This window comes from Martes martes (genome assembly GCF_963455335.1).
Source record: "Martes martes genome assembly, chromosome: 2".
Lineage (NCBI taxonomy): Eukaryota > Metazoa > Chordata > Mammalia > Carnivora > Mustelidae > Martes > Martes martes.
The window spans coordinates 64,392,158-64,405,025 of record NC_137889.1 but is presented as its reverse complement, the minus strand read 5'-3'; the positions used below and the strand labels follow the sequence as shown (position 1 = coordinate 64,405,025).

General features: G+C 41.9%; 1 protein-coding gene across 1 annotated transcript in view; it reads right to left on the bottom strand.

Moving 5' to 3' along the window:
* Positions 1-12,044, bottom strand: part of EDNRA (endothelin receptor type A) — a 57,250-nt gene extending 45,206 nt beyond the window's left edge. The window contains exons 1-2 of the mRNA XM_080796700.1: positions 11,631-12,044; positions 7,235-7,708 (exon numbers count right to left, since the gene is read on the bottom strand). Of these exons, the coding sequence (XP_080652826.1) occupies positions 7,235-7,654 (420 nt within the window). The 5' untranslated portion in view covers positions 7,655-7,708; positions 11,631-12,044. The remainder of the gene's footprint in view (positions 1-7,234; positions 7,709-11,630) is intronic.
* Positions 12,045-12,868: the final 824 nt, after the last annotated feature.

Below are 12,868 nucleotides of genomic sequence, written 5' to 3'. Positions count from 1 at the left end.
CCCCAATGACTAGTATACAGCAGGAGCTCAATAAATATCTTTTGAATGAATAAAAGAACAACATTGAGAGAAGAAAGATCTGATGTCACTGAGTAACCAAATGGCCAATCCACTGCCCTCCCCATTATCTTCTAGTACAAGATTTGATCTAAAATAATAGGGATCCTGTCCCACATTGGGCTCCCAGCTCCATGGGGAGTCTGCTTCTCCCTCTGACCTTCTCCTCGTTCATGCTCTCTCTCACTGCCTCTCTCTCAAATAAATAAATAAAATCTTTAAAAAAATAATAGGGATCCTATGTTTAGGATTAGTGTTACGAGAAGCATGATTTGACTGGTTTCTATTACTGATGATCTTTTCTATGTAAGTTGTTTAAAAAAAAGTTGAGACAGCAAACGGTCAACGAAACTCATAGAGATACTTAAACTCTAAAAGTAACCTCTATTTGAACATCTAAAAGTAGTAGTACATCTTCCTGAGGGCATCCTTGATCTTTGCATCCTGAGTCCAGTAACACTGGGGACTTCAAATCTTACAAATTTAAGTAAACATTTCAGAGCACGTGGTTTTGTAATATTTTTGATGTTCAAGTTTAAATATAAGGCTACCAAAAGTTAATACTGAATGATACCTACATTTAGTCCTCTTACTGAATTCCATTTCAACCATTAACTTTATAATGCAGGAAAGTATTTCCAAGAAAAACTAGACATAGTTAAAAATAAAATTGTAGCTATAGAAAGCAGTTATTCTAACTCCCAGGAGAGTATGGTAGCTCCAGAAAGCAGTTGTAGAATTTCTGGCAGTATATCAAATTTATTTTGACAATTTCTTAGAACAGTCCTTATTTAATCACTCTAGTCTTAGAATCAACTTCAGAGACAAGTTGATTCCCCGCTCTCTTTCATTTTAGTGCGCACACTCTTTTCTTTCTATCAACTGCATACACTTGTATGATAATAAAGAATTAACACTCATATCCTAGCAACTCATGAGATGAAGACACATAGAAGTATTTTGGAACGAAATAGCCTGAACACCTGCTTTTATTGACCTGAGTGCTCAAAGGAGCGCAACATTTACACACACACACACACACGCACATACACACAGAGCATAGCTTGTGAAAATTGTTTTCTCAAAAATAAAGCTTTTATGCATTCCTATTTTATGTTAAATTTAGAACACAGAAACCTCTTCTAGGACCTGAAGTGTTTGATGGAGGAATATCATCATGATGCTTTTTTCATCTCAACACCTTCCTAATGAGAACAGGACTGAAACCATCCCTCCCTCTTCAGCCAGAGAAACAATCGCATAGTTATGGACGGTTTCCATCCCCCATCCCCCTGAAGTATGAAACCCTGTGCTGTGAGCCAGATGCTGAGGGTTAGCAGAGTAACCTCACATGAGAATAATTACTTAACATGACCATGAGAGAAAGCAGTGAGGTTCCCAGACACAGGAAACGAAAAGTCAGAATGGGAGGTAGAGTTGGAGAGGGTTCTAAAGCCTTTCCAGACAGCAACTTCCTTGTAACAAACAGCAAATTGGGTAATAAATTTATCACTCTGTCATCTTTTATGTACAGATATTCTGAAATCAGCTAGTTAGCATAATGAACTTCTGCAATGCGCATGTGACTTAGTAATGCCAGAAACTCAACCTATTTCCTGTCCTCTACAGAGCAAATACAATCTTTAAGAACATGAACATGGCTTTGATATTCCAAATCACTTGTAGGTTTAATATTTCAATCCCAATTCCAAGTGTGCTCAAAGAATGTATATTGCACAGAAATCTTGAAAAAAAGACTCTTCAATTGACTGTATGTACCAGAGAGAGGAAGGGGACACAATGCCCAGACAGAGGGGGAAAATGATCCTGTTGTTATGTCCTGCTCTGCTTTGCACACACATCTCACAGATTTATGGATCCTGAGACTTTCTTGGTTTGCAGGAAAAAAGTAGAAATTCAGTAAATTCTAAAGGCATGTCAGCTTTTAGACCTGGAATTGTGTGGGAGGAGAAACATTCTTATAGAAGCAAATAGAGTACATTTTCTTATTTTACTCATTTATCAATTTTTTTTTTTTAAGTTGGGTTCCATGCTGGATGCAGGAGATACACTGATAAATGAGAAGGATGGCAGCTTGCCTCAAGGAACTTGCAGGCTAGTGGGCCAGAGAGGCAAGTGCACTGGCAAATACAATAATCGAGTATATACATTAAATGCTATTTCAGAGTTAATAGAGGGTGTCATGCACGGCCATGAGAAAGGCAATAACCCAGTTTGGGTCAGAGATACTTGCCCAAGAGAGAAATGTTTAAGATGAGATCTGAAGAATCAAGTGGAATAAGTCAGAGGAGGCATGAAGGAAAAATATGCCAGGTAGAAAGACCGTATTGATATCCTTAAACAGGCCAGGCTAGCTGAGATAAATGGAGGGAGAGGAAAGTGTGCAGAGGAGTCCCTGGGAGGGAAGGCACGGTCAGAACTACCCCAGAGGAAACATTAGCTGGGACGCAACGCACCAACAAGGGGCAGAGATCTTGGTTAAGGGACACACTTTTCTTTCACAAAATTTAGGGAATACAGTTTTTATTCCTAATCTTATGATTTTTTTAAAAAAGATTTTTATTTATTTACTTGACAGAGAGAGATCACAAGCAGGCAGAGAGGCAGGCAGAGAGAGAGAGAGGGAAGCAGGCTCCCCGCTGAGCAGAGAGCCCGTTGCGGGGCTCGATCCCAGGACTCCAGGATCATGACCTGAGCCGAAGGCAGAGGCTTTAACCCACTAAGCCACCCAGGCGCCCTAATCTTATGATTATATGATTATAGCACTATTACTGGAGTATATGAGAAAGATCTGTTTTTATTTGGTTGACGCTGAGTAAAAGGGAAACATCGCCATTATCACATCTGCAATAATTTGGTGGGTAATTCGATCAACTTGGAATAGGATGTACAGACCACAGGTGATACTGTGTCTTGTATAAGAATGGAAGTTCCCTCTGACAAATCAGCATCATCATCAGCAGCAGCAGCATGAATAATTTAACGTAAAAATCTCAGAGAAATCGGATTAGAAGTGAGTTTTAACAATAAAAACCCTAATCAATTCAAATCATACCACTAAGCACTTACTGAACAACTATTACACTGGAGACACACAATTTGTAAGTTGTGGCCATTTAACTTTGTGGCAGAAGTTGCCCTGGTGATTTGATGTGTCAGGAAACAACTTTGGTACGGCTGTCCCAACAACAAGCCAGATTCCAGTTGCACAAGATGTCAAAGGCTGTGTGAACACGGAGATAACTGACTCCAAGCGAACGTCTCTGGTTTCCACATTGCTCAGATCCGCTGCCAGAGCAAGGGACTGAGTCTCGATTTCCCATTGCAAAATATTCTTGATAATTTCAAACAGAAATTTTCTTTGTTTATTTTTCATTGTTGTTCTCAATAAGAGGTGGATGCTTAGAGTAGACCAAATTAGTAACTGACGATCAGTTATGGGATTCTGTCACAGGCTGGTTAGCTTGTCCTCACAAATCCGCGTTTACCCCCCATTCTGAATAGAGACCTTATTCACCTACAGTAAGATCTAGGACAGCACTGGTTTCAACTCCTAGCGACACGTTAGCAATTCTACTCTACCCATAGGACTCAACTTCTTACCTCTTCCCTTGGCCACCATTCGAATCCCGTCTGATCTACTTCTGTCATACACATATTTCCCCACATTCTTGTTTCTACTTTGGCTTACCCGTGCACACAAATAATTTGCAGGGTTTCCAATCTATTCAAAATTATAACCCTCCTCCCTGTAGACAACACTTCAGGCGTTAACATCATCTCATGGAATCATTAAAGAGTACAATTATCAGATTCTGTACTTCCGACCTATATCGGCATTTAGTAGTCGGGAGGTTATTTGTGACCCTAAACACAGATACAATGTTTTACTTGTTTTGTCATTGTAATGAATGTAAACAATTTACATAACAGATTAATTTACTGTCTAAGTTTGTGCATTTCTTCAAAATGCACTTATCAGATAATGAAAATTCTTGACAATTCAAATCCATCATCAGTTTAGGTTACCAGGGTAGATATCTGAAAGGGTTTGTGACTTCCTTCCCTTCCTCTCTCCTGTTTTTGTCAGTCTTCTCTTGTAATTATTGATATTCTCTTTTTTGTATAATTAAAAGTTAGAGTAATCCTTTGATAAACTCAGTAATAACTTTTCTTTAACATTGCCATTTGCAAGGCCCTTGTATGCTCAAAAACCAAGAAGGAAACTGGCATTTATTTGGCTTCTTTGGTTCTTTCTGCTTTACATTTATTGTCTCGGACTGTCTGATTTTATCACCAGGTAGCATGTCTGTGTGCGCAAGTATAAGCCAGAGCCAGAGGAGTCGCTCCCTACTCTTTGGCTTATTTCTTCTCTCTGCAACATATTTAACTCCAGACTCATTTTTTTCAATTTAAGATCTGTTAATGCTTCAGCAGCAACCATTCAGAGACTAGATCTAGCCTCTCTGAGAATGACATTTACTCAGGGGTAGCAATGGCATTTTGACCAGAGCTGTGTATGCGTGCTGGGAGCCAGTAAGAAACAGGTGAAATATGGTTAGAGGAGGGAGGATCTTGACTACTAAACACGCAAGCTCCTGGGTGTTTTTTATTAAAGCAATGCTCAGTAAGTAGAAGTGAAGACCAGTATAAGCTGGGGGAAAGAAACTCTGAAGATAGATCAATTAGGAAACTTCTGGAAATCAAGTGTGGAATGACCTCCTCTGCCACTCTCACAGACCATCAGGAGCCACTCAGTACTAAACAAAACAGTAAAGTGAGATGGACAGCTGCTACTTTGCCCTGCAACACAGGGCAGCCTGCCATGGTCAGAGGAGTCCACAGGTCTAGTATGTGAGACCCTCAAGCATCAGACTCTTACAGCAGGAGGCAGCTGTGGACAAAAGGCATGATCCTTCCAAATCGATTGGAAGGATTTCTCTTAACTCTCCTGGGCAGAATTTGGGGAAACTACAACATCTTATGGTCTCCTAACCTAGAGAAGAGGGCTGACAGAATAAAGGACCAATAACCCCTAAATATTGTGAGGCTTTTTAGCTTACTCAAATGTTTTCTTCTTTTCCTTTGGAAGAAGATTAAAATAACTAAACTGTATATATATTTTTTAACCCCAAAGTTTTACTTTCTAAAATGAATGTTGGTTAAATGACTCATTACATGAGTTTTAGAAAAACAGGAAATACACAAATGTACTCCTGTGATGTAAAAACACATAAGGTATATAAAGTCTTGGATTCCCAAGTGGGAAGACTCATATGGTCAAATGAGAACGTGTAAATTATTATCCATTGTTATATGAATGTAAAACAAAGTTTTATTTGAATTTTCACCAGTTGGAGATAAACAGATGATCTGACTTCCAATGTTGCTATGGAACAGAAATGCCGTTTTGTCTGGTGATTGGCAGGTAACACCTCAAAGAGATAAGCAACTCTCCTTCCTACCAGTTGCAGACATTGATTTTCCAAAGAGCTTCTTTGCCAATGGTCAAATGGGAATAGTTCATTTGGAGATAGTTAATTACTCTCCTGGGACTTGATGGGTTGGTTAACTCGTGTGTAAGTATGAATAATCAATATTTAATACTCTACAATGTGACTGCTAGAGTAAAATTTTGAATAAGAGTCATATAAACATTTTAAATCTATTATTGAAGAAAGATGTCATGAGAAAGTCAAGTGTTTACACATAATATTTTATAAAGATAAAATTAATAACTTAAAAAAATTAAAGTTCTGTAGCATGTGCTAAACATTTAAAGTTAATTGCACATTTTAAGTTTTGCATCATAGTTCAGTTCTAAAATCCCATTTTAAGTTCAAATAGAAAACATATGTTTTCATGCTATTCTGTGAAAAGGGATGGTGTATTTTTAAAAAATAATTTGTTGTCTAATTTCCCCAATGTTGCAAACAGTATATTGGAGAACTTCTGAAATGTTTCTTATTTGTAACATTCGAGATTGTAATTATTGTTTTCAGCTTATTGTTAGCACTTCATGGCTTTTCCTGGGAGGTGAGTACAATTTTGCCACTGTTTAAGTGTATCTATTGGAAACTGAGAGACTTACCTAAAATTTATCATGTCTTTGAACAAAACTTGCATTTAAAGTCATCATGCCGAATACTATGGCCCAGAATAACTTTGTTTTTATGGATAATTACACAGAAGAGAAAAAGGCTGAGGAAAGCACTTCTCTCCAGCTTAGAATAAAGACATCCACAACAGCAGATATAGACCATGTGATTTCACGTGAATTTTGGGTCGTTTGGATTCTTGCAGCAATTTCCCCTCACAGCCACTAGAGAAAGGATGAATTATCCAATTCTTTTTGGCTTTAGTTTGTTTTGGTACTAATCGATCCCTAAAGAGAGGTGATCACAGTGACAGTGGGCTAGATATCTTCCTCTCCTACTGAAGCACCAGCTTTGTCTTACTGGTTTTGGGACCCTGACTACCTTGCTCAAGGGTGGGCACACAGTGGGTCTTCCATAAATGGAAACTCCATAAACCCAAAGAACAAAGGAGGTGACAGTAAGTTGATGCCTTTTGAAACAGCTTAATGAGACTGTTCAACAAGGTTAGCACTGGCCCATGATCCCGTGGACCCCACTGAGTCTAGGTCACCCAGATCAAGGAGGGAAGCCAGCCTGCCCTTCCATATCAATCCAGACAGTCAAAATAAAATATATACTTTTCATTTCAAGACATACGGTGAATGTCTGGCTGCTGAACAGCAGCACCTTAAAAAGGTAAAGGAAACGGAAGAGACACTTATTTTAAGTACTGTTTGGGCTCCACAGATCTCCCCCTGCAAAATGAATCTCAGAAAAATCCCATTGCTTCCCAAGTTGCCCACCACTCAGCAAGTGCAGGGTTGCCATGAGAACCTGCTTCATGAAAGACCATGACTTTGAAAAGTCACCCCAGAAATACGATTTTGTTTACAATTAAGTTAGCCAATAAGTGTAACATTTCACAAATCATAAAATTTTTAAATGCCACTGAGTTTGAAGGCTGCAGAAATCACTTAGCAAAAACATGGACTAAAATTCCGAAGGTCAGCAGCGACTCTCTTATTGTGGAATCAGAGCATAAGTTCAAACCTGCAAATATATTTGTGGTTACTTCCTACCTTAAACACATTGATAGGGAGATCAATGACCACATAGATAAGGTCTCCAAGGGCAAGACTGGCTATCAGCGCGTTGGGGCCATTCCTCATACACTTGTTCTGGTAAATGATCCTGAGCAGGGTTGCATTCCCCACCATTCCCACGATGAAAATAGTACAAGATATCACAGTGTTAATGTATTTGAAAGCTGAAGTAATCTTAGTCTGCTGTGGGCAATAGTTGTGCATTGAACCATTGCTGGGTAGGGCCAAATTAGTGGGTCGGTGAGTGGTAACCAGAAGGTTGAGTTCTGTCCCATGAAAAATGGTGGCATCATCCACTGGAGTGCTTAGGTTTGTGCTGTATCTCTCAGGATGGTCACTGATTACACATCCAACCAGCGCTACCCAAAAGGCCACCTTGAGGCAAAAGGCTTCCATCACGATGCAAATTTGAGGAAAAGTCTCTTACTGTGTTGCCTTTTTTTTTTTCACCTGGAAAAGAAAGGAGGACAAATAATTTTGGTTACCAAATATAGCTGCCAACAAAATTATAGTCATTGATTATTTACTACTTCAAGTAAAAAGCAGTATATATTTGGTAATCAGATAAGATAATCTGTGTCAGGTTATCCCATGGCAGGAAAAAAAAAAAAAGAGCAAAGCTCCATTATGGCTCTCTCTCTATGCCTCTCTGCTTCCTTCTCTTTCCCTCTCTCATCTCCATCCACAGCTATCCTTATATCTAGATTATAATATGGATGAGGATATGCTGGTTTTTCCTTTAGTAGATAAAAAGTTACTTTTTTTTCTCCATTACACCTAGGCTGATAAGAACCTGAATTACAAAAATCTTCAAGAGTTGAGATACAAAATTTTACTTATTAATGGAAGAGAAAAGGCATTATTTGCCAAGTAGAAGTCGCATGGTATTAACTCTAAAAATCGCCCAAGTCTGTAATTCAATATTCCAAAATGTGTTCTGTTTTGCACATGATAAATAATGGACATGGGAATAAAATGTAGCATAGGTAGCCATTTAAAGTGTTATAAAATGCTCTTTTAAAATCAGAACTCTGGTGGTGAACACCATTGATACATTTAACAATCTTCATTTTGATTAAAAATTATATAATTGGTAAAGAAAAAATATTTATTTTATTGAAAATCTTGAGGATCAATGGGTACAATCCACCTGACAGGCCCTATGTTTTCTTTTCCATTCCTCAGAAATTATTATCACAATATTTGCCAATGGCTGAAACTGGCAGTAATGGCTTTCTCAGGTCAGGCACAGTATCTGGTTTTCCAAGGGACATCTGTCCCAGGCTCTCTTTTAAACATCCTATATAGCTATGTTTATAAGACTTATTGAGGGGTGCCTGGGTGGCTCAGTGGGTTAAGCCGCTGCCTTCGGCTCAGGTCATGATCTCAGGGTCCTGGGATCAAGTCCCGCATCGGGCTCTCTGCTCAGCGGGGAGCCTGCTTCCCTCTCTCTCTCTCTGTCTGCCTCTCTGCCTACTTGTGATCTCTGTCAAATAAATAAAATCTTATAAGACCTATTGAGCACTTGGCATGCACGGTGCCATCCAACACAAACCATGTTCCTGTGAAGCCAATACATAGTTCCATTACAAACACAGGGAACCTGGGGCTCATAAGGGCAAGTATCTTGTCAAGTCCACAGGTGGCAGTGGAAATGCTGATCATAAGGCAGGTTAGTGTGATGCTGAACCCAAGCTCCTAACCACTAGCCCACACTCTCTCCCATTCTCTTGCCTTCTTAACTCTATAATGTTTCAACAGAGTCTCCAGAGTTTTGATGAAGCAATAGACTCTGGAGGGCGATTACATGTTTCCAAAAGATCATTTGTGGTTTCTGCTTAAGTGATTTGCAGAGAACACATGGTCCTTCTTGCTCAGAAAGTAAAGGTTTCTACTTTAATCCTTAAGGAAAGATGCTGGGGAAAATGAGGCGGTTGGTGGTAACACAGTAATCAAAGGTAAATAAAAATGGTTCTTCCCATTTAAATATTTTGTAATTTTTCTTCTCTGTGAGTTTTTAATGATTCTTTAAATGAAGACCCATAAGCTCATTAATGCAGTGGCATGTGTCTATGATTTTCAGGCCCAGTCATAATTTAATTTTTTAAAAAATTGTGTCCTTTTTCTTGGTCTATTTATGGTTGGTACTAATGACTTGTAGGAATTTTGACAGTTATCTTGGGAAACCAATAGAGCTTAGGTTTAGATAATATAAAAATGAAATAAGATTTATTCAGGTTGTAAAGGTCTGAGGTAAGTACAAGGTGCAAATACCACATACTTTTGCCTTCCCCTGAGATTTTTCCAGGAACCTGAAACAATAATGACATTGTATGTATATCAATAATTTATTGTGTATGTATCTGACTTGAGCTTTGCAACCCTAAGTAGGAAGGGGCAATATTCCCATTTTAATTGTGAGGAAAGTGAGTCTTGAAGAAGGTAAGGCTTCATGGCCAATAAGTGGCAGGACAGGGATAATGCCTCACTTTGCTTTGCTTAATTATAAGTAGTTTGCAGTTGTTTTCTGCTTTTTACAGTTTAGAGTGAATATTTGACTGAATGTTGACAGATCTACAAAATGCCACTATTTGCATTCCACAGTGGAGACCAGGACCCCAAGAACAAAGCATATGGTCATTCTCCTCTTTAGATCATAGATATGGGAGAAAAGAAATCCTTCAATACCTTGTGCTATTTGATGGCTAATCCACTTTTCCAGTTGGAATGGACCCTTCAGTAAAGTTTCCTTAAATATGGGAGAGAGATGGCCTTTCCTGGAAATGGAGTGGCTCTTTGCCCAGTAGAATCCACTAGGAGAGTATTTAGTGAACTGACCCGGCTATCATGGGTGATTATGACACTCAGGAAAGGTACCACTAGTGTCTGAGCATCAACATGCTGGTTTGCTTGGTCAGCTGATTATGCAGGAACTAAGGAGGCCACGACTGTGGGTTCTTACCAAGGTGCGAGCTAGCTACCACCAAAATCACTTTCTTTCCACCTCCAACAACGACACCACCAGATCATTTCTGATGACATCTCCGTCAGCTCTCTACATGTATTAAGCTGCAGAATTCAGGGATACTTGGCAAAGATATGTGGGTATCATATTATTATTGGGTGAAAAACACAAAACCAACCAACCAAACAAAAACCCCCCTCTCAAATGCATGTTCCTCCAAGGATGAATCTGTAGCCCTTTTCCATGGATCCAAGTTACGCTATGCTTGGAACTCTCAGTCATAATCAGACCTGGCTCTCTAGTGAGGCATCTCAGGTTCAGCCCAAGGTTTATAGGCATGCTCCCTATTTGGTGGCTAAGAATTTGGTGGAGTTCAAAAAGCTATTTCTAAGGAAGAGGACTGACTCCTTCGGCTGACACTGTAAGCATTTAACACCTTGGATTCTCAGGATTAAGGTTCACCTATATAACTAGTAATTTGGAAATTCCGATCTTACTGAAATGGCATAAATTTAAAGCAGGTAATTGACTGAAATGATTATCAAGGTGTTTCTCAATTAACACTTAACACAGAGGGGGTACTAGGTGGTGGGGGGAAAGCCATGAATATCTACAGGAGGAGAGGAAAAAAAAACCACAAAATCCCAAACCTCAACAAATAAACCAGGAACTTTTTACTAGTTTTCCGTGGGTTCTGCTCTCTCGGTAATAAATTAGCAGCTGGTCTTACTGACGACGCCTGACTTTAATATGCCTCCCACCCCACCCCCTCCGCCGCCAACTCTATCCGGGAACTCCATTAGGATGGTGTAAACAGAGGCTGATTATCTAGAAACAGCCCTTGTTTTCTGCACGTGAAACGCAACAAGTGCCCTTTAAAGGAGAGCACAGAACAAAACGCCCAGACCTCTGCAGGCAGGTTTCCAAACTAGCTGCACTGGGGGTTTTCCAAAACACATCAGTCCCTCACACCGACTGCCCTTGGCTACCCTTGGCATACCCCGGGTATGCGGGGGGGTAGAAGCAAGCAAGTCTGAAAGGCAAACTTCACTAGTAGGCTTTTGAGCCACCAACAGACAAGGGCGTGATGTTCCACAAAGTTCTCGCATGCCTGGGGAGAACCGTTGATCTTCCTCTAAAAATCCGAATCCCGCCTGGGGAGGCTGGGGGGCTTTCGCTCAGTGCCCCAGCCCCCAAACGTTTTCGGAGCGCTCCCTTCCCGGGAAGGCGCCCGCCCCGGCGCGCGCCCTCGGGCAGGTGGGTGCCAGCCCCTGCGCGGAGGGTCGCCGAGCCGCAGGGCGCCGGCCGTAAAGGCGCCCGGCTCGCCTCTCCTCCCAGCCCAGGGGCCCAGGCGGCGCCCCCCACCCCAACCTCCCCGGCTCCCTGAGAGCAAAGAGTTGCACCGACCGTGGAGCTTGGCGGGCTCAGACAGCTGCCCGGTCCGCGCGCCGCACCCGGGCGGGAGGGAGCCGAGCCGGCGAGGGTGGGTGGTGGCCGTCCCCCGGCTCCCGCGCCGCGGCGGCCCGAGAGCGCGGCGGCCTCGGCTTCCGAACGCTTCCTGGGCACAGCTTCTCCCGGGAGGTCTTCTGGCCACCGTGTGGGACGGAGTCTCTCCACCTCCTGCCCGCAACCGCCAAACCAAAGGGATGACTGCAGGCGCGCGCGCGCGAAGCCTCGCAAGAAAAAGAGAACTCCAGGGGAACACGCCTCCGGATCTGTCCTCCCCTTCTCCTCGAAACACTCCCAGACCTTCTCCTCCACTTTGGGACGCCAAGAACGTCCTACCCTTCCAGCCCTCCCGAGGCTGCCACTATAAAGCGCAAAGCTGCCGCCCCCTCCCAGGCCCTGAAGGGCAAGTCTTTTAACTCTTTCCTTCCCGAAACGAAGGGGGTTTGGCAATGAAAGGAAGAGCGTTTTACAGACAAGACTCAGAAGTGAGGAACGACTTGCTTAAAAACCCATTCCCTTCATAGTAAGTGTAGGCAGATTTGATTCGTGAGGAAAGGACGATGGCTAGAGCCAGGATCCAAGTGGGGGTGGGGAGTCTCCTCCGCATTCCTTGCCTCTTGGCTTGGCTTCTAGGCCCCCACGCCCCTCCTTAAGCTTAACCCAAGTTAAAGAGCCACCTTGCACAACGTTGACTGGGTCAAGTTTTGCTTCTGTCTCACCTCTAGAAGCCTGCTCCCCACTGCTCCGTACCGCTGGGGGGAAGGCAGGAGAGTCTGTGAAAGGGCCCAGCGCGTGGCTTAGAGAAACCTGTGATTCCTCAAGAAATCCAAACACTGTGCAGACACTGCAGAAGGTGGGTCTCAGCATCCTTCTATGATAGAGAGTTTTACCCTAAATTGGGGAGTGGGCGAGGAGGTGAGGGACAAATGCCATCGCTTGTGACATACGAGAATAAATTCAGGGCTCCTTAGAGAAAGTTCTCCCTTGGAATCCTTTAAGGCACTACCGGTGTGAAACATATTGTGGAAAGGTGAGTTTGGAGCCCTGGTAACATTATATTACAGACTATTCTGATTATCTATTGCAGCTAAAGAAAATCACCCTAAAATGTAGTGGCTACAAAGAACAGCAGTCATTTACTTTACTCATCCTTCTGCAATCTGAGCAGGGCTTGGCTGGGACAGCTCATCTTTGCT